At 48.3% G+C, this 20,655-nt stretch overlaps 22 protein-coding genes across 22 annotated transcripts; 11 read left to right on the top strand and 11 right to left on the bottom strand.

The window, feature by feature from the left end:
• On the bottom strand, nt 1-3,318 carry OGAPHI_006931 (uncharacterized protein; the record flags this gene model as incomplete). The annotated part of the gene is made up of 1 exon (XM_046208271.1): nt 1-3,318. The coding sequence occupies one exon, from the start codon at nt 3,316-3,318 to the stop codon at nt 1-3; it is 3,318 nt and encodes a 1,105-aa protein (XP_046058048.1).
• Nucleotides 3,317-5,663, top strand: OGAPHI_006929 (uncharacterized protein; the record flags this gene model as incomplete). The annotated part of the gene is made up of 2 exons (XM_046208268.1): nt 3,317-3,319; nt 3,933-5,663. 2 exons carry the CDS (start codon nt 3,317-3,319, stop codon nt 5,661-5,663), a joined length of 1,734 nt encoding a protein of 577 aa, XP_046058046.1.
• Nucleotides 4,494-4,928, bottom strand: OGAPHI_006930 (uncharacterized protein; the record flags this gene model as incomplete). The annotated part of the gene is made up of 1 exon (XM_046208269.1): nt 4,494-4,928. One exon carries the CDS (start codon nt 4,926-4,928, stop codon nt 4,494-4,496), a length of 435 nt encoding a protein of 144 aa, XP_046058047.1.
• Nucleotides 5,664-5,760: 97 nt separating the features above from the next.
• OGAPHI_006928 (uncharacterized protein) lies at nt 5,761-6,726 on the bottom strand (the record flags this gene model as incomplete). The annotated part of the gene is made up of 1 exon (XM_046208267.1): nt 5,761-6,726. The coding sequence occupies one exon, from the start codon at nt 6,724-6,726 to the stop codon at nt 5,761-5,763; it is 966 nt and encodes a 321-aa protein (XP_046058045.1).
• OGAPHI_006927 (uncharacterized protein) lies at nt 6,443-6,748 on the top strand (the record flags this gene model as incomplete). Its single annotated transcript, XM_046208266.1, has 1 exon — nt 6,443-6,748. The coding sequence occupies one exon, from the start codon at nt 6,443-6,445 to the stop codon at nt 6,746-6,748; it is 306 nt and encodes a 101-aa protein (XP_046058044.1).
• Nucleotides 6,749-6,794: 46 nt separating this feature from the next.
• On the top strand, nt 6,795-7,580 carry OGAPHI_006926 (uncharacterized protein; the record flags this gene model as incomplete). The annotated part of the gene is made up of 1 exon (XM_046208265.1): nt 6,795-7,580. One exon carries the CDS (start codon nt 6,795-6,797, stop codon nt 7,578-7,580), a length of 786 nt encoding a protein of 261 aa, XP_046058043.1.
• A 193-nt stretch (nt 7,581-7,773) lies between these two features.
• Nucleotides 7,774-9,273, top strand: OGAPHI_006925 (uncharacterized protein; the record flags this gene model as incomplete). The annotated part of the gene is made up of 1 exon (XM_046208264.1): nt 7,774-9,273. One exon carries the CDS (start codon nt 7,774-7,776, stop codon nt 9,271-9,273), a length of 1,500 nt encoding a protein of 499 aa, XP_046058042.1.
• OGAPHI_006924 (uncharacterized protein) lies at nt 7,888-9,304 on the bottom strand (the record flags this gene model as incomplete). The annotated part of the gene is made up of 3 exons (XM_046208263.1): nt 7,888-8,784; nt 8,860-9,193; nt 9,300-9,304. 3 exons carry the CDS (start codon nt 9,302-9,304, stop codon nt 7,888-7,890), a joined length of 1,236 nt encoding a protein of 411 aa, XP_046058041.1.
• Nucleotides 9,305-9,347: 43 nt separating this feature from the next.
• On the bottom strand, nt 9,348-10,982 carry OGAPHI_006923 (uncharacterized protein; the record flags this gene model as incomplete). Its single annotated transcript, XM_046208262.1, has 1 exon — nt 9,348-10,982. The coding sequence occupies one exon, from the start codon at nt 10,980-10,982 to the stop codon at nt 9,348-9,350; it is 1,635 nt and encodes a 544-aa protein (XP_046058040.1).
• OGAPHI_006922 (uncharacterized protein) lies at nt 10,719-11,018 on the top strand (the record flags this gene model as incomplete). The annotated part of the gene is made up of 1 exon (XM_046208261.1): nt 10,719-11,018. The coding sequence occupies one exon, from the start codon at nt 10,719-10,721 to the stop codon at nt 11,016-11,018; it is 300 nt and encodes a 99-aa protein (XP_046058039.1).
• An 821-nt stretch (nt 11,019-11,839) lies between these two features.
• OGAPHI_006920 (uncharacterized protein) lies at nt 11,840-13,804 on the top strand (the record flags this gene model as incomplete). Its single annotated transcript, XM_046208258.1, has 1 exon — nt 11,840-13,804. One exon carries the CDS (start codon nt 11,840-11,842, stop codon nt 13,802-13,804), a length of 1,965 nt encoding a protein of 654 aa, XP_046058037.1.
• On the bottom strand, nt 11,963-12,295 carry OGAPHI_006921 (uncharacterized protein; the record flags this gene model as incomplete). Its single annotated transcript, XM_046208260.1, has 1 exon — nt 11,963-12,295. The coding sequence occupies one exon, from the start codon at nt 12,293-12,295 to the stop codon at nt 11,963-11,965; it is 333 nt and encodes a 110-aa protein (XP_046058038.1).
• A 56-nt stretch (nt 13,805-13,860) lies between the features above and the next one.
• Nucleotides 13,861-16,689, top strand: OGAPHI_006917 (uncharacterized protein; the record flags this gene model as incomplete). Its single annotated transcript, XM_046208255.1, has 1 exon — nt 13,861-16,689. The coding sequence occupies one exon, from the start codon at nt 13,861-13,863 to the stop codon at nt 16,687-16,689; it is 2,829 nt and encodes a 942-aa protein (XP_046058034.1).
• OGAPHI_006919 (uncharacterized protein) lies at nt 15,570-15,920 on the bottom strand (the record flags this gene model as incomplete). Its single annotated transcript, XM_046208257.1, has 1 exon — nt 15,570-15,920. The coding sequence occupies one exon, from the start codon at nt 15,918-15,920 to the stop codon at nt 15,570-15,572; it is 351 nt and encodes a 116-aa protein (XP_046058036.1).
• Nucleotides 16,143-16,520, bottom strand: OGAPHI_006918 (uncharacterized protein; the record flags this gene model as incomplete). The annotated part of the gene is made up of 1 exon (XM_046208256.1): nt 16,143-16,520. One exon carries the CDS (start codon nt 16,518-16,520, stop codon nt 16,143-16,145), a length of 378 nt encoding a protein of 125 aa, XP_046058035.1.
• A 90-nt stretch (nt 16,690-16,779) lies between the features above and the next one.
• OGAPHI_006915 (uncharacterized protein) lies at nt 16,780-17,490 on the top strand (the record flags this gene model as incomplete). Its single annotated transcript, XM_046208253.1, has 1 exon — nt 16,780-17,490. The coding sequence occupies one exon, from the start codon at nt 16,780-16,782 to the stop codon at nt 17,488-17,490; it is 711 nt and encodes a 236-aa protein (XP_046058032.1).
• On the bottom strand, nt 17,160-17,465 carry OGAPHI_006916 (uncharacterized protein; the record flags this gene model as incomplete). Its single annotated transcript, XM_046208254.1, has 1 exon — nt 17,160-17,465. The coding sequence occupies one exon, from the start codon at nt 17,463-17,465 to the stop codon at nt 17,160-17,162; it is 306 nt and encodes a 101-aa protein (XP_046058033.1).
• A 38-nt stretch (nt 17,491-17,528) lies between the features above and the next one.
• On the top strand, nt 17,529-19,172 carry OGAPHI_006912 (uncharacterized protein; the record flags this gene model as incomplete). The annotated part of the gene is made up of 1 exon (XM_046208250.1): nt 17,529-19,172. The coding sequence occupies one exon, from the start codon at nt 17,529-17,531 to the stop codon at nt 19,170-19,172; it is 1,644 nt and encodes a 547-aa protein (XP_046058029.1).
• OGAPHI_006914 (uncharacterized protein) lies at nt 18,009-18,639 on the bottom strand (the record flags this gene model as incomplete). Its single annotated transcript, XM_046208252.1, has 2 exons — nt 18,009-18,520; nt 18,636-18,639. The coding sequence occupies 2 exons, from the start codon at nt 18,637-18,639 to the stop codon at nt 18,009-18,011; spliced, it is 516 nt and encodes a 171-aa protein (XP_046058031.1).
• OGAPHI_006913 (uncharacterized protein) lies at nt 18,815-19,108 on the bottom strand (the record flags this gene model as incomplete). The annotated part of the gene is made up of 1 exon (XM_046208251.1): nt 18,815-19,108. The coding sequence occupies one exon, from the start codon at nt 19,106-19,108 to the stop codon at nt 18,815-18,817; it is 294 nt and encodes a 97-aa protein (XP_046058030.1).
• A 51-nt stretch (nt 19,173-19,223) lies between the features above and the next one.
• On the top strand, nt 19,224-19,845 carry OGAPHI_006911 (uncharacterized protein; the record flags this gene model as incomplete). The annotated part of the gene is made up of 2 exons (XM_046208249.1): nt 19,224-19,262; nt 19,357-19,845. 2 exons carry the CDS (start codon nt 19,224-19,226, stop codon nt 19,843-19,845), a joined length of 528 nt encoding a protein of 175 aa, XP_046058028.1.
• Nucleotides 19,846-19,938: 93 nt separating this feature from the next.
• OGAPHI_006910 (uncharacterized protein) lies at nt 19,939-20,634 on the top strand (the record flags this gene model as incomplete). The annotated part of the gene is made up of 1 exon (XM_046208247.1): nt 19,939-20,634. The coding sequence occupies one exon, from the start codon at nt 19,939-19,941 to the stop codon at nt 20,632-20,634; it is 696 nt and encodes a 231-aa protein (XP_046058027.1).
• Nucleotides 20,635-20,655: the final 21 nt, after the last annotated feature.

Here is a 20,655-nt window from a genome sequence, read left to right as displayed (position 1 = left end):
TTAAAACCCGAAAGGATTGTCTGCTGTGGCGTTAGCCAAGTTGGCTCTTCTGCCTGTTGGCTGGCTCTGCAGGCCGAAAGAAGTGGAAGGAGCATTTCCGAAACCCAGTCCTGTTGGCTGTGACACCAACGGCTCGTTGAAGGGCTGGTTGAAATTATTTTGGGGGAACGAGCTCACGCCTGTGTTGAAGCTGGTGGCTTGGCTGGCCATCGGGTCGAACCCGGTGTTGGCGCCTGTGGCCGGTCCGGTCAGTCCTCCGATCGAGGTTTGCGCAAACATGTTGTTCAGCTGGTTCATGCCAAACTGGCTCTGCGGAACGAAACCGGTAGACTGCTGGCCGAACCCAGTGGCCTGTGGCTGGCCAAAGCTAGTAGGTTGGGGCTGGCCAAAACTGGTGGTCTGCGGTTGACCAAAACTGGTGAGTTGGGGCTGGCCAAAACCGGTGGCTTGTGGTTGTCCGAATCCGGTGGCTTGTGGCTGGCCAAATCCTGTAGCCTGTTGCTGGCCGAACCCGTTCAATCCAGTCTGTTGGCCAAACAGGTTCGTTTGTAGTCCACTTGGCTGTCCCAGAAAACCTCCCGTCTTCATGGTTGGTTGCATGGCAGGGAAGCTGGTGTTCAAAGGCATGAAGCCTCCGGTCTTTTGGATTCCTCCAGTCTTGTTCATCACCAATCCAGTTGGCTGTAGTGGAATCAAACCACCGGTTGGCTGTGGCTGAGCAAACGAACCGAACGTGGTAGCAGGCATGAATCCGCCGGTCTTCTGTGCAAACGAGGTCGTTGGCATGAATCCTCCAGTCTTTTGTGCGAACGAGGTAGCAGGCATGACCTTTCCGGTTGGCTGCAAAGGAATAAGTCCAGTTGGCTGGCCGGTCATCATAGGAACCATGGTAATTGGCATGAATCCAGTAGGCATGGGCATCATGGCACCGGTCACGGCAGACGTCAGTTGAGGATACAAGGTACCTGAAGTTTTCTGAGGAGCAACTGCAGGGGTGGTAGTGGCTTGTCCAGTGGTGGCAGGCTTTAAAGGCGCAGCTGCTGGCTGTGCAGTCTTGGTAGCCTCCATAGGCTTGATATTAACCAAGTCCTGAATCGATCCAGTCAGCTGGGGAGTAACAGACTTGGACTCTCCGGTTTTAGCAGCAGGCTTCAAGGACCAGGCGTCGTCTTCGAATTGTTGTTTCAAATTCTGGCCATTGACAGAGTCCACAGAAGCGTTTGACTTGTTGTTCTTCAAAGAACCGTCAGTCGAGCTGAAAAGACCGCCGTTTGTTGGTTGAGACGAAATAGGCTCTGGATTCCGGTTGAACTTGGCGTCGAGGTATCTGTTGACTCTCAAGATGTCTCCTTCCTTCAGACCTAGCGTTCTCAATAACGAAGTGTTGATATCCTCCAAGATGGCCTCATCCATCTGCTCAGAAGTGAAGTTTTTTGCGTATTTATCACAAACGTTGGCATCAACTCCACAGGTGACGAAGAAGTCAAACCAGTACTCGTACAGTTTCTCGTTGAAAGGAGCAGATGTCGATTTTGGTGTCTTTTGAACAACAGGTTCCGACACAGGTTCCGGCTCTCTTCTTGGAACAGAAGATGGCTTCTTCTCCTTATAAGAATCAAGAGACATTCCTGTAATTCTTTCAACAAACTCCAGATCCTCGGTGGACAGTTTTTGGGCTGCAACAGCAATCTTGACACCGTTGACCTTGTGAAGATGAATCTTTCCGTCAGAACATCCCAAGAACTCAGCCTCGACCTTGAAAGAACCTGATCTGTCGATCCAGGTTCTGACACGGTACATATTAGGCTTTCCAGAGTCCTTGCTTTTGGAGGACGAGCCTTTAGATCTTCTTTCTCTTTCTCTTTCGTCAGCTCTTCTGACTTTATCTCTTTCGTCTCTATCTCTAAGCTCTCTTTCCTTACGTTGCTGGCGACGTCTTTGTCTTTCGAGTTCTTCTCTTTCAATTGCGAGTTCTCTCTCTGCCTCCTTCTTTCTTTCCTTCTCCCTTTCTTTATCAACCTTCTTCTTTTTAGGACTCAATGAGGAGGAAGAGCCTTTTCTAGAGAAGAATGCTCTCAAACCTCCAGAAGAGGTACCGGTGGCAGTTCCGGTGACTTTGACAAAATTCGAAGGAACAACACCCTGTTCTCCAGTGGAAATGTTCTGAACCATCCACCACTCCTTACTTTTCTTGTCGTTGAGGATGTAGACAGAGTCTCCTTCGTAACAGGTCAGTTCGTCAGGAGAAGCGGCATCAAAGTCATAAATGATTTTTCCTTGCTTTTTCGTTGACGGAGTCGATGCTTCCTTAACATCTTTCAAGGCATTCATGGAAGCCATTCCCTTGATATCTCCCAATATGGAAATAATCGCTTCGACTGTGTCTTTTGATCCAGCATGGAATTCGTACGAGGCAGTAGGGTTTCTGAAGTCGAGGAAAACGTGCTTCTTTTCGTGGTTGTACGAAACCAGATCGTTGATCGACCAGTATTTTGGATCGGACGAGCCATTTCTGGTGATGAAAACCTGCGAGTTACCAACAGAGAGTGTAGTCTTCTTTTTCTTTCTGCCGTCGATCTCGTAAACGACCCAGTTGAAGAAATCGTCTTTCACGAAATCGTCAGGGTCCTGGACACCGCCGTTTCTATCCGATTCCATCGAATCGGCATAGGCATCAGAAACAACAGATCTTCTGGAACTTTGGGTGCCGCTTCGTGGTCTGCTCGGCATTGGAGGCGGAGCCTCCTCGGAGGGAGACGTTGGAGAGTCCACCACAGACGGACGAGAAGGCATCTGCGGTGCCGGGGCCTCTAGAACGGCGGACGATTGCTGCGATTGGCCCGGTCTCTGGGGAGGAGGAGGGAAGTCGGTCAAGGCTGAGGAAGAGCCGTACGACGACAATTGAGGAGCAGAAGCTTGTGCAGGCTGTTTCTGGTCAATCTCTATGTAGTTTGCTGGAATGAATCCGAATTGTTGGTTGTTCAAAGATGCGAGTGTCCAATTAGGGTCGGAGGTGTCATAAACGTCGAACTGCGCGCCTTCGGAAAAGGTGAGCTCTTCTTCAGTTTGCTTATCGTAATCGTACAACGCGGTGGCATGACTGACGGGTTTGGCCGGCTCTATGTAAGTGCTCGGAACAAGACCCGAGGGTTCCTCCACGTCTGCGTCGACGACTCTCTTTTTAACCTTCCACCAATCATCTATGTCAGACTGTTCCAGTAAGTAGAGGATGTCGTTTTCTTGGATCGACAACTCCTCGTCATTCTGGGCCTGGTAATCATACAGCGCCACGTACACTCCCAAAAATGCGGAGGCCATGGTAATTAATGGTAGTACAATTTGATATCAAGTTGTCCAAAAGGGGGATTTTGGAAAATACAGACCAGACAGGCAGAAAGGACTTTTAGTTGTAGAAAGGGACGATCGACGCAAACTTCTACCGACCGCAATTTTACAAAACTACGACACCAAGTTTTTCTCAACCCAATTTGTGCGCGAAGCCTTTACACCACCAAAATAGGCTTATCGATTGCTGCCCCCTTCTTGCAACGGAATCTAGCCCCAAATTGTGCATATGCAGCAGCCAGCTTTAAAAAAATGCTCCTTTATAGAGTTTCATCGTAATTTTGTGAACGCGGTGCACGGATGCAACGTAAGTTTAACAATAATTAGAGATCAATTAGATCCGTACAATTTTTACCTCACCCGTGCAAACCGGCAACTTGCACACGATTTTTCTTTTTAAGCGAGGCGTGCAGGCTAGAATAACCCATCAACCAGGCCAAAGGTCCAATGAAGATTAATTGACCGTTTTCTTTTGTTTCAAACTTGCTAAAACCTCTATTTAAGACCTTTGATCTGTCACATTATCACTGGCGCTGAAAGAATGGTGAGTATAACATGATCCTCCTGTTGACTAACATTTGTAGCAGTTCGACTATGACAAACACTCCACTCCAAGAGACAAATCCTCTCCAATCTCGTTGACCGAGTTGTCCAGGAATATGAAGGAGGTGTCTCAGATGCCCCGTTTGTCTCCGGGCTTAATTTCCACTCCAACCACGGCGCAATTTCTTTTGTCTCCAGACGGTCCGGAAAATTACACCCATTACACCCACCAACATCGGAACTCAGTGTCCTCGCTGACCTCTTCTGTTTTGAACCCAACTCCTGGCTCGCTGACCCATGGCGTGAGCGGAAGTAGCACCACGGTCTCTGATATGTATGGGGCGGCCCAGACCGCCACAGCGGAGCCTCTCACTCCTCCCGACTACTTTACTATGCGTCCTGGCGTTAGAGACTCCCACTCGCGCACTAGTTCTTTCTCAAATTCGATTTGGAATCAGACCCCAAACTTGAAACTTTACTCACCTTGGGCTGGTGCTGCAGCCAATATTTCTGAGCTGGACATCCTGGCTGTGAACTCCAACCACACCGGGTCCTCTGAAGATGTGCTGCCTTTACAGAAACAAACGAGAAATAGATTCATGTCGTTACAGGGTCCGGCCCCAACAAACGTGCAGGTTTTGGAGAAACAGTTGCAGAACTTGACAGTTGCTCCTGCCCAGCCTGTCCAGGCAGCTCCCAGAAAGTCCAACATCACTCACAACACCGTATTGGATGAAACCACGGACGTGCTGGCGCTGTCCAAAGACCAATACGGTTGTCGGTTCTTGCAAAAGAAGATCGATGAGGATTTCACCAGAAACCACTCCTTGATCTTTAATGGAGTTTATCTCCATTCGGCAGAGCTGATGATGGATCCATTCGGAAATTACTTGATACAGAAGCTGATCCTCAACGCGAGCGTTGCGGAGCTTCGTCTGATTCTGACTAACATCGCGCCTCTTATTGATACCATCTGCCGGAACCAGCATGGCACTCGCGCTTGTCAAAAGCTTATTGATTGTCTTTCCACAAACGCCCATTACAAACTTCTACAGAAGGCCATGGCTCCGCACATTGTTGGCCTTATTCAAGATTTGAACGGCAACCATGTGGTGCAGAAATGTGTTGCCAAATTCCAGAACGACAACCTGCAATTTATTATTGAGGCTATCTGCAGCAGCATTGTCAGAATCTCCACCCACAAACACGGCTGCTGCGTTTTACAGAAACTGCTAAACAAGTGCAACAGACAGCAGGTTTTGCAATTGGGCCACGAGATTGTGGCCAATTCGTACCAATTGATGCAAGACCAGTTTGGAAACTATGTGGTTCAATTTTTAGTGTCGTTGGATATCCAGCCATTGAGCTGCGAACTGATCAAGATAATCATTCCGTTCATCTGTGATCTATCAACTCAGAAGTTCTCCTCCAATGTGGTGGAGAAATGTCTAAAGATCAGATTGGATCGGGGCCCAAACCCATTGCTTGACACACTGTTGCAACCGCCAGTCTTGGCTGTATTGATAAAAGATCAGTTTGGAAATTACGTTGTTCAAACTGCAATGGACATTTCTCCAACAGATTATAAACTACGCTTTGCTCTGGCAATTAAACCCATGCTGCCTTTGGTGAGATATGCTTCGTTCGGTAAACGGATCCACAACAAAGTGACAAACATATTAAACGAGACAGAGAAACAGGCTCTGCAGGATCAGTTACTACCACCTATCGATTTGCAACCTTTGACACTGAACGATGCAGAGAGATTTTTATGAGAAATGGTTTATGATTTGGGAAAGTTGTGATAATTAAGGTATGGTATGTATTTTTGTATGAACATGAGACTAGAAATGAATGTATTATCATTCTTAACTAATCTTTTCTTCTTTTTGCTCTTTCCCATGCGCTCAATCTCTTCCGTTTCTTGGTGGCCACGTCTCTGGAGTTGTCGAACATGCTCCAGTCTTCTCCGAAAAACTCGTTCTGTTGCTTTCTGCGCTTGTCCTTGGTGCTCATCTTTAGTTGAGAGGCAGGAAGACGGGTGAAATTCTCTTCTTCGTAACGCTGGATCTCGGCCTCTTTCTCCAGTTGTCGCTGGGACTTCACATCTCTTCCCTTGTTGACAATAGTAGAACCAATAGAGGTTTCCACTGCCGGAGCCTCGCTGAGTTCTTCCAGATATTCGTCCATGGATTGCAGGTTTCTGCGGCGTTTTTGCGAAGGGTCGGATTCTGTGAATGCTTGCGGAGGTAGAGCAGCGGCGATCTTGGGAGGACGGTACTTTTCTTGAGTTTCTGCGGTGTCCTGGTTCGATTCGGACGACGACTGTTGTTTCTTCAAGAAAGCAGAGGCATCTGGTCTGTAGTTGAGTCCCTCGTCCTCTTCCGAGTCCTCATCTTCGTCACTGTCACTATTCACCAAATCCTGGACCTTTTCTTCTGCTTGTGTCTGTTCTTTTTCACGTCTTTGGTAGCTGGTGATGAGTTTATCGAGCTGGTAGTTCAGTTTCTTCTCCAAAGGCTTGACACCTCTGTCCAGAGCGACTCTTTGGACAATGCTTCCCTTCACAGCTTTATCAAATGCCTCTTTGTTGCCCGATTTGACGAGATCAAGACGAGATCCAAGGATGACAATCAGATTATTGATGTATGAGAGCATGGCTGAATTTTTCAACGACAAAAGAGACACTCCCTCGAGGTCTTCTGACCCGGTCATCAGACTTTTCACCAGTTCCGGCACATTGTTCGAGTCTTCTAACGCCGACGCAACAGTGTCTAGCGACGTGGACGTCGACTTTATCGACTCCTCAATGGATTCTAGCAATTTATCTAAAGACATAGGAAAATTTTATGCACTGTAAAAAAAAATTTTAAATATTTTTTTATCTCCTATATTCTCGATTCATCATGCCTCAAAACGAGTATATCGAGCAGCATATCAAACAGCATGGTAGACGGCTGGACCACGACGAGCGCAAAAGAAAGAGGGAGGCCAGAGAGTCGCATAAGGTGGCGAAGAACGCCCAAACTCTGAAGGGATGGAGAGGTAAGCAGTTTGCCAAGCAGAGATACTCTGAGAAGGTGGCCATGCGCAAGAAGATCAAGGCTCACGAGGAGAGTAAAGTCAAGGGTCCTAAGAAGCCGGCAGATGAGGACGGAGAGGCCCTTCCTACATATTTGCTGGACAGACAGCAGCAGACCACAGCCAAGGCCATTACATCTTCGCTCAAACAGAAAAGAATGGAAAAAGCCGACAAGTTTTCTGTTCCGCTGCCAAAAGTTCGTGGTATTAGTGAGGAGGAGATGTTCAAGGTTGTCAAGACCGGAAAATCAAAGTCGAAATCCTGGAAGAGAATGATCACCAAGCATACTTTCGTGGGAGAAGGATTCACAAGAAGACCTGTGAAACTCGAGAGAATTATCCGTCCATCCGCATTGAGACAAAAGAAAGCCAACGTTACGCATCCAGAACTGAAGGTCACCGTGTTACTGCCTATTCTATCCGTCAAAAAGAATCCTCAATCGCCAATGTACACCACTCTGGGTGTTCTTACCAAGGGAACCATCATCGAGGTGAACGTTTCCGAGATGGGAATGGTCACTGCTGGAGGTAAGGTTGTGTGGGGTAAATACGCCCAGGTCACCAACGAGCCTGATAGAGACGGAGTGGTGAACGCTGTGCTACTCGTTTAAACTTAGCCCGTGCAAGGATGTGTGGTTCTGGTGTGGCGTAATTAAATTTAAAGAATAATAAGATATCTTTTTAAAGATAAACCGTTTTGGATAGGAAAGAGCTTGATAAAGCAGCAATATTTGAGGTTCTTGTTTTCTCTTTCAGCCGTTTAGTTAAGGTTATTTCATTCGCTTAGTTATATTAGCCTTAGTTATGAAGTTATCGTCGTTTGCTCTGGCCTCTCTTTCGTTGGCCATTGCCCAAGCACTGCCGCTTGCCGCTCCCGAGCAGCAAGTGCTGAACATTGCCTCATTTGAAGGTGCAGACCTACCGGAGGTCGACACCGCCGCTCTTCAGGCTCTCATCACCGAAGAAGCGCTCAGAGAGAGAGCAGAGACTCTGTACGAGATTGCCACCAAGTCGGAGAAGAAGTTTGGCCATCCTACAAGAGTCATTGGTTCCAAAGGTCATTGGTCCACAATTGACTACATCAAGAAGGAGATCCACAAGTTGCACGGTTACTACAACGTTTCTGTCCAGGCTTTGCCAGCTACCGTCAGCGAGACCAATGCCTTTGATACTTTGATTAACGGCACCAAGCCTGAGTCTCTTACCGACTTTAGCCTCAGTCCTCCTACTCCTAACAAGGACTTTGTCACTGGCCCTCTTGTTGTTGTTGCTAACAACGGATGCGACTTGTCTGACTTCCCAGAAGACACCAGTGGTTCTGTTGTTTTGATCAAGAGAGGTGTTTGCACTTTCACCCAGAAATCTGTCAATGCAGGAAAGTTGGGTGCTTTGGCTTCCATCATCTACAACAACGAGGACGGAGAAGTTAGGGGCAGTCTTGGAGGTGCTCCACCAGATGCTGTTGTTGCTCCAACTGTTGGTATTTCCAAGAAGGACGGCGAGAAGTACGTTTCTCTGTTGTCCCAAGGTCCTCTGTCTGCTTCCGTTTTGGTTGACTCTTACATTGCCACCATCAAGACCTTGAACGTTATTGCAGAGACTGTTGACGGCGATGGTGACAACATTGTTATGCTTGGCGCTCACTCCGACAGTGTCACTGCTGGTCCTGGTATCAACGACGATGGCTCTGGAACTATCTCTCTTTTGGAAGTTGCCAAGCAATTGACCAAGTTCAAGGTCAACAACAAGGTGAGATTTGCATGGTGGGCTGCCGAAGAAGAGGGACTCATTGGATCCAACTACTATGCCGAGCACCTGTCTCCAGAAGAGAACCAAAAAATTAGATTATTCATGGACTACGACATGATGGCATCTCCTAACTACGAATACGAGGTGTACAACGCCTCCAATGCTCTCAATCCTGTTGGATCCGAGGAGTTGAAGAACCTTTACATTGACTACTACGAGTCCAAGGGATTGGACTATGTTTTGATTCCATTTGACGGCAGATCCGACTACGTTGGATTTATCGAGAATGGAATTCCAGGTGGAGGAATTGCTGCTGGTGCAGAGAAGAAGAATGCGTTCAACGGTGAGGTCTTGGACCGTTGCTACCACAGCCTTTGTGACGATGTGAGCAACCTTGCGTTTGATGCTTTCCTGATCAACACCCAACTGATTGCTCACTCGGTGGCCACTTACGCCAAGTCTTTGGCCGACTTCCCTGTTAGACAAAAAAGTGCCAGTGTGATGGCCGAGACAGCCAACAACTTCAAGTACCGTGGCGGTCAACTAGTCATTTAATTGACTCTAAATTAGATCATTGCTACAGCATCACTGGTTTCGTTGTTTGTAGATGACAATATATGCACTATGCTCTATAGATCTTTATTCAAGTACTGGTCCATGGTATACATTGATTTTGGTTTTGGCTTGTCGCCTTTATCATTGAGCACCTCCTTGAAGTTGACTCTGTTGCTGACTTTCAGCTTGCTCAAGGACGAGCTAGAATGCGTGGAAGCTGTCGAGCGCGAGGTGTAGATGGTTGGCGGGACAAATGGCGCGGGCGCGTTGTGCGGGCTCTGGAGGTCAGGGGTGACCGCCTCGGTGAGCTTTGGTGGGAGTGAGTTGATGGTGTTGACAGAGTTCCTGTTCTCTGCTGGAGGTGGAGACATGGGACGGACTGGCTTGGAAAGCTGGTGTTCGTTTGCATTAGTCAAATGACGATGGTTCGTGTTGATTGGCAACGAAACGGCAGAGTTGTTGACGATCGACGGCTCCGATAGCGACGAGTCTGAGGTCCCTGACCCAGACAGGTTCAAAAGTCTTGAAAATCCTTTAAATCTCGACGTGTCTGGAACTTCATCGAAATCGCTCAACAGATCTCCCGAACGAGACGTCCGCATCAGATGGATCGAGTTTGACGATTTCTTGATGATACTGTCGTTCCGCTTCACATAATCTTGATATGACTTGGACTCGGTGAACAGCTTGAACAGTTTATGCGACTTGACCAGTTTCAAGGCGATTCGCTGGTCTGGTTTCTTGATGAGCATCTTGCGCAACAGGTCCACCAGGGACTTGAAATACGCGATCAACTTCGAGTTGTAGTCGAAACCGTAGTTTGCGTCAGTGAGTCGTTTGAGAGTGTAGCATTTGCTAAACGGAGGATAAACGATCTCTTTGTCGACGATATCGTGGAACAGTTTGAACTCGTTTTCGTTGTAGAACGGGAAAGTCTCAAAAAAGAGGTAAAACAGCGTGATTCCCAACGACCAGATATCGATTTTGTAGCCTGGGTCGGTTTCTTTGTCCTTTTTCAATTTGAACAGCGTAAACCCGTGTTTTTCAGAAGACTGATCTGAAACGTGCTCGTTCTCGCACAATTCCGGCGCAAGGAACAACGGAGTGCCCACGATCTTCTTGAACACCTCGAAATTGTCCTCTGTGGACTCGCCGGTGAGTCGATAACACGTTCCAAAATCGGAAATCTTGACTGTTCCGGTGTGATCAACGAGTAAATTGGACGGCTTAATGTCTCGATGCACGATTTTCTGTAAATGCAAAAACTCCAGTCCATTCACGATGTCTCTGATCTTGCTCTGAATGTTGTCCATGCTCGACCTTGTGGACGGATACGTTGAAAAATTGGTTCTGTTGAGCTCTCCAACGGAACAGTACTCACTAATGAAATATATGCGTTTGTTCGGAGAATTATTGATAATGCTGTATGATTGGAGGATGTTGGGATGCCTGTAGTCTCTGAGCAGCCTGATGACGCGAATCTCGCTTTTTACTCGACTGATGTTGGAAACATTGGACAGATTCAAGATGGGTTTGTCGATTCTGGTATTACCCACGATTTTAATTGCGTAGTAGAATTCCCCGTTGTTACTGGTCAAATTGGAGATCTGGTGGTCGGTCTGAGTGGCTACCAAAAGCACCTTGCCGAACCTGCCTGTTCCCAGCTTCTTGACGCTTTTGAATTCGCTCAGATGGAATTCATTATCCATTCTTGGAGAACAAAACTTGACACAGAAATCCTATAGATCTGGAAACTCCTTTAAGATAATTTCAGGTACAATTATGGCGGAGGTAAAAAATGCTGTGCGAGAGAAACTTGTGGATTTGGAAACGGTCAATTGATCAATGATATATCGGCTGCAATTTACGCGCTGCTTTGGCCTGCTCGCAGACTTGGAGCTTTCGTTGTCGCGTTCTTCCTGCCTCCAAGAAGGGTTACCCGGCCTCGCTAATTTGGATATATTGGAACCAAGAGTGCAAAAAAAAGTTTCTTCTCAACGCCTGAAGATCAGATTCTTCGTACATGGCTCTTGCCTTTTACCAGAGCCATCCGGGATCTGTCTTTACTTGAAAAGGCATTCTACTAATTTTTGGCAATCTTTCCCATTCAATACTCTTTAGAGATTGGCGGGAACATGTATATATAGAATGTAGACAGACATGCACCAGAAGTTCTGGACCGTGTTTGTGAAAAATGGTTACACCAAGCAGCTTGGCCCAGTGTGCCCAGTATAGCCAAATTAGTGCGCAGCCCAGAACGGCAAGTGCGTGGCTGGCTCGGCCGGTCTGCACGCATTTTACGCCGGCCGTGTTTTGTAGTCCGCTTATTTACGCCTCACCCCTGCCGAATTTGGAATGAAAATTTTTGTGGATCGTGTTGATGTTTTGAAATTGGAGATTGTAATTTTTTGTTGTGTGTCCTTGCATTTCGTTCTTACATACAAAGCAAACGTCTTAGCGCCCAAACTTCTACAGTAAACAGTCAGTACTGTTTATGACCTTCATTTCTGCTTCATAATATCCACGTTCCTTTGAAAAAAACGCGCTTTCAATAATAAACATCAACATGATCTGGAAGAGAGACAAGTGTTCCAAGGGAGAGCAGTACTGTGAGACCGGCAATGGAATAAGCACAACATCGATCGTTCTTGCGGTGGTGATTCCTGTCGCAGTGGTGGCCATCGGCATTCTATTCTTTGTTTGGAGAGCATGGAAACGTAATAAAAAGGAGGCCTTGGACGACAATGATCCAGACTTTTACGGCGAAAACACCGTCCTGCCGGATTATCCACTCAAGGAAGACCTTTATTCGAACAAGGATACCACAGAGAACCCATTTGATGGTACAACGTCGCGTTCTCCAAACAGAGGCATCGACGAAAAGGACCGAAGTTTCAGCAAAACAGGTTCCTTCTATAACACGTCTCAACTCAGTCTTGGCACCGGCAATATTCTTGGTACGCCAAGAGCTCCACTCGAATCCTTTGTGATACCCAGAGTGGACGACTCCACCTCCAAGCATTCGCTGGACCAGTTGTCCAGACAGCTCGGTGGTGTTTATCCTGGTTACAAAGTTCCTGAAGACGTTAGACACAGTTCGCAAAACATCTCTAGACGTTCTTCTGTTTCACAAGACTCCAAGCCTTTGACGGGCTATGCGAAATCTACAGACGATCTTGGAAAGAAACTGCCTGTCGAGACTTCTGAGAAGTCGTTCGAAACCCCTCACGAGTCGTCCACCATGTTGTCTCATCCGGTAAACACGGCGTCTCCGCCAACCTCGTCCGCCGCAGGCGAGGCAGAGGACTCTGAGGTCGACGAGGACAAGTTCTACGAGGCCTCTGTGTCAGACCGCAAGTTCTCCTACGAGAACAACAAAGACAATCGTTACTCCTTTGACAATTTCGACAACGAGTCTGTTGTGCACCAGCAGCAGGAGGAGGAAGAAGACAAGCATAATTTGTACGGAGCACAGGCTGATGAGCCAGAAGAGGAGGAAGAGTACGAGCCTGTTGCTGAGTCCAGTGTCCACCCTGCCACGTCTATCAGCAGATCTATGCGCAATCCTCACGAACTTGATGATGGCGAGGTTCCTGATCTGAACGAGGTTCTTGGAGATGAGCGGGTCCCTATCTCACAAGAAGAAGAAGAACAGATCAACAGAATGAAGTCGGTGTACAAGGTGTATTTCTCAAGGGAGAATTCGCTCAAGTCGAAGAAGTCGAACAATAATCTTCAGTTCGAAAACCAGGACATGCCTCCATTGCCAGCTTTACCAAAGCACGAGGACGAGACTAGCTACGAGGAACCATACGAAACAGGCAACTACGAAGAGTCCGAGAACGCCAGGGCTGCTAGACCTCAGCTTGCACTCGACACGTCTATGAACGACCCTCGTGCCAGTTACGCGTCCTCTATTTATCTTGAGAACGGTAACGCGTCGGCTCCTGCTCAACAGCAAGGACATCCATTTTATCCGCATCAGCACATCCAGAACATTCTCAACCACCAGCAATCCCAAGCGCATTATTACCGTCAATTGGCTGCCCAGCAAAGAAGGCCACAGCAGCCGGCTGTCCAAATGGAGAACCTTCCTTCTCCTCACGAGTTGAACAACAGAAAGTCCACGTTGGAAACGTTCACACAGTTCGAGAAACAACGGAAATACATGGGTAAGAAGGGACAGTCTCCGGCGGTGATGCAACAGAACTTCAGTCCGATAGAAAACACCCAATGGGGACCAAGTCAAACGAGTCCGTCGCATCCGTCCCCTCACCAGATTAGAGATTCTATTGTGATGTTCAATCCTGTTGACATCAATTATAAAAAGACCTACAAACCAAGTGGATCTTTGGCGGAGCAAGTTCGTAAGGCATCTCCAAACAGCCAGGGATATTCCCCAACCGTTTCCAGATACAACATTGACGAGCCTCTGACCAATCCGATCAGAAGAATCGGTTCCGAATCTCTAATTCCAAGATCCGGATCCCAGTCGGACCTTAGAAAATACGTAGACAATGCCAACTTTTAGATTGTACCTATAGAAAAAACTGAAGATCAAATAATTTAACTAAACTTGAAATAACCATGTCGCAAATGAAAGGGCTTGTCCAATTTATTACGGACATTCGGAATGCTAAGGAACAGGAACAGGAACATAAACGTGTTCAATCCGAACTAGTTCATATCCAGAAACAGTTCCAGCAATCCAACTTGTCCGGATACCATCGCAAGAAATACATTTGTAAGTTGTTGTACATTTATCTGATGGGACACGATTTGTCGTTCGGGATGTCCGAGTCGATTGCTCTTGCTGGATCCAAGGTGTATTCGGAAAAATGCATTGGATATTTGGCCTTGTCGATATTTCTCCAAACACAGTCGCACAACATGGATGTGGTGTTTGATCTTGTTCATTCGGACCTTTCCCAGCAACGAGAAGATTTCATTTGTCTGGGATTGCAATTTTTGTCTGCCGTTGCTGAATCAGATATTCATAGTCAGCGATTCGAGACCGAGGTGTTTTCATTGATCAGATCGCCGGTTTCTTCCCCGTTGGTTCGCAAAAAGGCCGTCTTGACGCTGCTCCAGCTGTTCAAGGTGGATCCGCTTCTCATCACCAGAAACCCGACTTTCGCAACGCGAATCGTCCCGCTGATCAACGACCCGGATTTCGGAGTCAGCGTGGCGTCTGTTTCGTTGGTCCAGCATATCGCCAAACTCGCTCCGGAACTGTGCACGAATTGCATCACGTTGGTGGTTGAGAAACTGCACAAGGTGGTCGTCCAGGGCGAGTGTCCCGAAAACCAGAAATACTACGGAGTGCCGGCTCCATGGCTCACCGTGAAGCTCTTCCAGCTGCTGGAAACGCTGGTTCCAGATATCGACGTTGTTCCCGTTGATAATGCAAACATGAAACTGATCAAGACCATTCTCCAACGCGCAATCTCCACAGCAATCTCTCAACGACAATCATTGTCGCTCGAGGCAAGACATACAAGAGACTTTATCTTATTCGGGGCCATCTCGCTGGCTGCCCATGTTGACCCGTCTCCAGACCAGCTGAGCACGGCCGTTGATGCCTTGTGCCAGCTTCTGGAGTCGCCAGAAACAAATATCAGATACCTGGCTTTGGGAGCGTTGGGAAAACTGGCCACCAGAAACGAATCAGAAGTGCTGGACACTCTTGATCGTCATAATGAGCAGATCTTCTCGCTGCTCCGGGACAGAGACGTTTCCGTGAGACGACTGTCTCTGGACCTGATCTACATAGTCTCGAGTCCACAGAACGTCGAAGACACATGTTCACGGCTGCTGGAATACCTGTCAGTGGCCGAGTTTGTGATGAAGTCGGAGGTTGCAGTGAAAATAGCTGTTTTGGCAGAAAAACATGCAACCGACGCAAATTGGTATGTGACCACCATGATGCGACTGATTTCTGTGGCAGGCAACTACTTGGACGAAGAGGTCCGTCAAAGACTTATCCAGATCGTGGTCAACAATGACTCGATCCAGCCAACCGCTTGCCGACTGTGCTACGCCTCGCTCAAAAACGGGAGCTTCCCCGAGTCCATGGTCAAGGTTGCAGGTTTTCTGCTTGGAGAATTTGGTCATAAACTGGACGTTCCGCTAGAACAGCAGTTTGACCTGCTGTATGGATACTATCCACAAGGAAGTGTTCCTGCACGGTGCATTTTGTTATCGAGTTTCTTGAAATTTTACCACCACAGCGAGCTTTTGCGGCCGAGAATTATAGAGCTTTACGAACAGGAGTCCAACTCTTTCAGTGCCGAAGTTCAGCAGCGGTCATTGGAGTACCTGAAACTGACATCAGGAACCAACCAGACGCTGCTGAGCTTGGTGGTCGTGGAGATGCCACCGTTCCAGTCCAACATTTCTCCTTTGATTCCGCGTCTTGGAAACGTGAGCCAGTTGCAGCAGAGTTTCCAGCTCAGTCTGCCACAGGCGATGGCCTCGAGCTCCTCGCTGGAGCGCCCAAGATCTCCGACCAAGAAAGTGCCTCCTCCGCGTCCAAGAAGTCGCAAGAACACAGGATCTGTGGCTTCTCCTGCAGTGACGAGTTTCCCGACCGGAGCGTCCATGGATTCGTCCCAAGCGTTTTCCCAGTTCTCCCATTCGTCGACCATCGACTCAACTCTCAGCGCAAGCTGGAAAGAAGGTTATTACCGCCAATTGCATTACGACCAGGGTATTTTCTACGAGGACACCATCTTCAAGATCGTGTACCGGATGAAGCGAGACCGCGCGGTGTTACACTTTGATCTGACGTACAGCAACAAGTCTGCTGCTCCGATATCGGGTCTCACGTGCAGCGTAGTGTCGAACATTGTCGACTCGAGCGACCCGGGCTACATTGTCAACATATTACAGCATCCAGAGTCGGGCATTGCTCCGGGAGCCAAGTCTGTGCAGAAGTTCGACATCACGGTCCGGAAGCCGTACTTGGACTCGGAGGTGCCGACGTTGAACATCTCGTTCATGTGCGGAGGGTACAGCGAACATAAGCTGCGACTGGCTGCTGTTTTGGGCAAGATTCTGACTCGCGGGTCTCCGTTGACCAAAGAAACGTTTTTCGCAAGATGGAGCCAGGTTGCCAATCTGTCTGGGTCCGAGTCGCAGAAAGTGGTGAAGCTCAAGACGTGCACGTCTACAGCGATAATCGGCCGCGCAGTCCAGCTGTTTGGGTTCAACGTGCTTCCGGGAATCGACCCCAATGCCAACAACATAGTCTGTGCCGGTATACTGAGCATGGCTGCTGGCGGAGCCGGGTGTTTGTGTCGAATCGAGACCAATCCGCAAGATTCAAGACTGTTTCGTGTCACCATGAGATGTACCATGGCCGGACTGGCAGATATTCTTGTTGGGACCCTGGTGGATCTGCTAAATAATATCTAACGCACTATATAGCATGGGACTTACTAGAAAAAAAAGTTGTTTCCATTGATAAGGAGTGCAATAAGTTTAAGGATTGAGTATTAATTCGCCATGAGTTTGGAATACACCGCCGACCGCGCCGAAGTTCTTGTGACCAACGCCAACACGATTGCCGAGCGCGTGGCTGCGCTGAACCCAAACGCCAGACTGGTCTGTGTGTCCAAGTTCAAGCCTGCCAGTGATATCCAGGCACTTTACGATGCCGGATACAGACATTTTGGAGAGAACTACGTGCAGGAGCTCTTGGAGAAGTCGAAGGTGCTGCCAAAGGACATCCAATGGCATTTTATTGGCGGTCTACAGACAAACAAGACCAAAGACCTGGCCAAGAACATCGACAACTTGTACGCCGTCGAGACCATCGACACCGAGAAAAAAGCCCGCAAACTGAACGAGGTGCGTGTTCAGTCCGAGAAGCCGCTGATCAACGTTTACATCCAGGTCAATACTTCTGGAGAAGACCAGAAATCCGGGGTTTCTCCAGACGAGGTTTTGCAGCTGGCAAAGGTGATCGTTGACGAGTGTCCAAAGCTACATCTGGAAGGTCTGATGACGATCGGATCCATTGCACAGTCCACCTCCTCGGACGAGAACCAGGACTTCAAGACACTGGTGCAGGTGTCGCAGAAACTGGAGGCCGAGCTCGGCACCAAGCTCAGACTCAGCATGGGCATGAGCAGCGACTTCGAAGAGGCCCTCAGACAGGGTTCCAGTTCCGTTAGAGTCGGCTCCAACATATTTGGTAGCAGACCTATAAAATAGATTATCTAATGTAAACTTTTTCCTTTCACTTGTTTATCATGGCTCCAAGAAAACAACCCACCAAACGAGTCACCCGTTCGCAATCCGCACAAGCGCCGTCGCCAGTAGCCGCCGAGTCAGAAAGTTTACAAGTCCAGCTGCCTACGAAGCCCTCCAAACAGCTAGAGAACCCGTTGCAGGTTGTTGGGGCCACCCAGTACGTTTACGAGCTGATCGAGGCTGAATCGAACGTGTCCAACTGGGTGCAATGGTTTGTACTTCTGTTTGTCGGGAACGTCGTTTTCTTGCTGTTCAAGGAAAACGAGGACCCTTCCAAGTTCGACCCGCAACATCTTTACGACGCCATGTTTGCACTTTTGTGTGTGTTTTGTCAAATAGCAGTGGTGTTCCATCACCAATGGAAAAAGTACAAGATCTCGGGAAACAACGCCCCCCAGTTGCCTGAGTTTAATCTGTTGTACGCCACGTTCATCCCGCTCGCAGTCAGCTTGTTGCAGGCCCCCAAATACCTCATCTTACTAGGAGGCTGTGTCACACTGGTGTCTGATCTCCAGATCGTGGTCCAGATAGGAGTGGCCGTGCTGCTCGAAGTCCAGCTTGTGTCCTCGCACGACTCGTACCATCCAACCTTTCCGATCATGGCGCTCACTCCAGTCTGGCACCTGTGTGTCCAATACTTGCTGCAGTACGTTGCTCCGAAATCGTTCACCAAAAGCGACAGAAACATCATCGCCACGCTCTCGGTCGTTCTTCTTGTCTTCATCGATAACACGTCGCCTGTGTACCTTCAGATCCTCCAGAAATTGATGGTCTCCTTTGCTTCGGCTACAGGCCTGTGCTATCCGATCTACATCGTGTACCAGAAAACCGAGCGCAATTGGGCCGTGCTTGCTCTGTTGCAGATCGTGTTCTACATCCTCGGGTTCCATTTGTCCACCTACTTCCTGACCCCAGTTCTGTCGACCGACCCGTTCTCCTGGCTCGACCAGTTCATCCAGGCTACCGAAACCAGATGGACCATCTTTAGAGCCTGGCTGGGCGCGGTGTTTGTTGTTCTGCCGGCCGTTTTCGCCGTCAAGTCGTACTTCCCGCTAGATGTGCGTCGCAAGGTGTGGCACTTTGCGCTTTTCGGCGCGTTGGCCTACCCATTGGTGCTGGACTCAGAACTAGTCTCACTGGCTCTAGTTGGACTCTTTGGTCTGCTACTGCTCGTGGAGTTGCAACGCGCTCTCCGACTCCCGCCTATCGGAGCATACCTGGACACTCTGTTTGTTGATTTCCTCGACGACAAAGACCGTAAGGGGGAAGTTCTGTCGTCATACATCTATCTGGTGCTGGGAGCAGCTCTGCCGATCTGGTTTGATTCCAAGTCCCAGGAGGCCGTGGCAGGAATCATCACTGTGGGATTGGGAGACTCAATTGCCTCTCTTGTTGGTAAACGTCTGGGAGCCAACCGCTGGCCCGGAACGAACAAAACCGTCGAAGGGTCCGTGGCATTTGTTCTTGCTACCTTGGCAAGTTTGAGTGCGTTCCGGTACTTTGGCCAGAACGAGTTCTCGTATTCCAACATTCTGTGTACATCAATGCTGGCGGCTATTGTGGAAGGCTGCACTACCATGAACGATAACCTTTTGGTTCCCGTGTTCACTTACCTGTGTCTTTATCTGTTCAAGCATTTCTGAACAAGCCTCCACCGCCACACAAAATTTCATAGACATCTTAATATTAAGCCCATGAATGGGGTACCTCTAGAAAGTGTTGAGTTTGCTAGTGTAAGTGGTTTTTGGCAAATGCAATACTAACCGCTAGGTGTGCAGGCTTTACCCGCCACCGTTTTCACTTCCCAAACTGGAAAACTACGCCCAGATCAAACAGATCAATCCGGATCTTGAAGGGGATCATTATTTGCAATTGAACGTTGAAAACACCTTTGAATGGATAAATTACGTGCAGAACTTGGTGCAGAGCAATACAACAGATGGAATTGTCGTGTTTGTCGACTGCGCGTACCAATTTGGGACGCCAGAGATAAAGAACTCTGGGTTCTACGCTATTAAACAGAAATTCACACAATCTCACGGAAACAGCGCCGATGTTTTCGATAACGTGGTCATCATCCATAGAGACTCGCTCCAGGATATCAACCACCTTTTGGCCAACATCTTTGAGTTTATTCCGCCTGAACACTGCCACAAGTCGCTAAACTGCATTGTTGTTTCCAACGTGTCAATATTCTACTGGGACCTCAGAGATGCTGAGAACTTCGACCAGCTGGCTGACTTCCACACGATCTGCAAACACCAGGCTGCAAAACTTGGCTGCTACGTGGTTTCCACCAGAAGCCTGTTTGACTGACTGTATTATGAAACCCGTGCACCGCAAGCGAGAGGTGGAAAAAAAAATTTTTAGTATACTGACACAGATCAAGACCAACAATACTCTGCCACGATGACCACCGAAGATGTTAAGCCAAAGATTCTCTCGCAAGTCGAGTTCTACTTCTCGGACTCGAACCTGCTGAACGACAAGTTTCTGTTCACCACTCAGCAGGCCAACGATGGCTGGGTCCCAATTAGTGTGATTTCGCAGTTTGAGCGTATGAAGAAGTACCGGCCGATCGAGACCATCGTGGAGGCCTTGAGACAGTCCGAGAGTTTGCTGGAGGTGTCTGAGAACGGTGAGATGGTCAAAAGAAAGACTCCATTGCCAGCCAACCAGAACGAGGTGCAGGTTGCAATCAACAAGAGAAGCGTCTTTGTGGAGTACCTGCCTGAGGAGGCTACTCTGGACCAGTTGATCGAGTTCTTCAACAAGTTCTCTCCTGTCAACCAGGTGAGAATGAAGAAGAGAGACAAGAAATTTGTCGGTTCTGTGTTTGTTGAGTTCAAGAAGGAGGAGGATGCTCAGAAGTTTGTTTCTGCCTCGGAGAAGCCAAAGTACGGCGACAAGGAGCTGAACGTGATCAGCAAGGTGAGCTACGACGAGTACAAGGCACAGAAGTTTGGCGAGAGAAGAGGAGGCCGTGGAAGAAAAGAGAAATATAGAAAAGACGACCAGAAAGACCGCAAGAGAGACAGCTCTCCAAAGAGAGAAGAGAAGGAGGACAAGGTTCCAAGAGACGACGACGCCAAGGACCAAGAATAATTGTACACTATCTAAAATGAG

The sequence above is a fragment of the Ogataea philodendri genome, assembly GCF_020536065.1.
Source record: "Ogataea philodendri strain CBS6075 chromosome Unknown scaffold8, whole genome shotgun sequence".
Classification (NCBI taxonomy): domain Eukaryota; kingdom Fungi; phylum Ascomycota; class Pichiomycetes; order Pichiales; family Pichiaceae; genus Ogataea; species Ogataea philodendri.
This window is presented reverse-complemented; position numbering and strand designations above follow the sequence as displayed.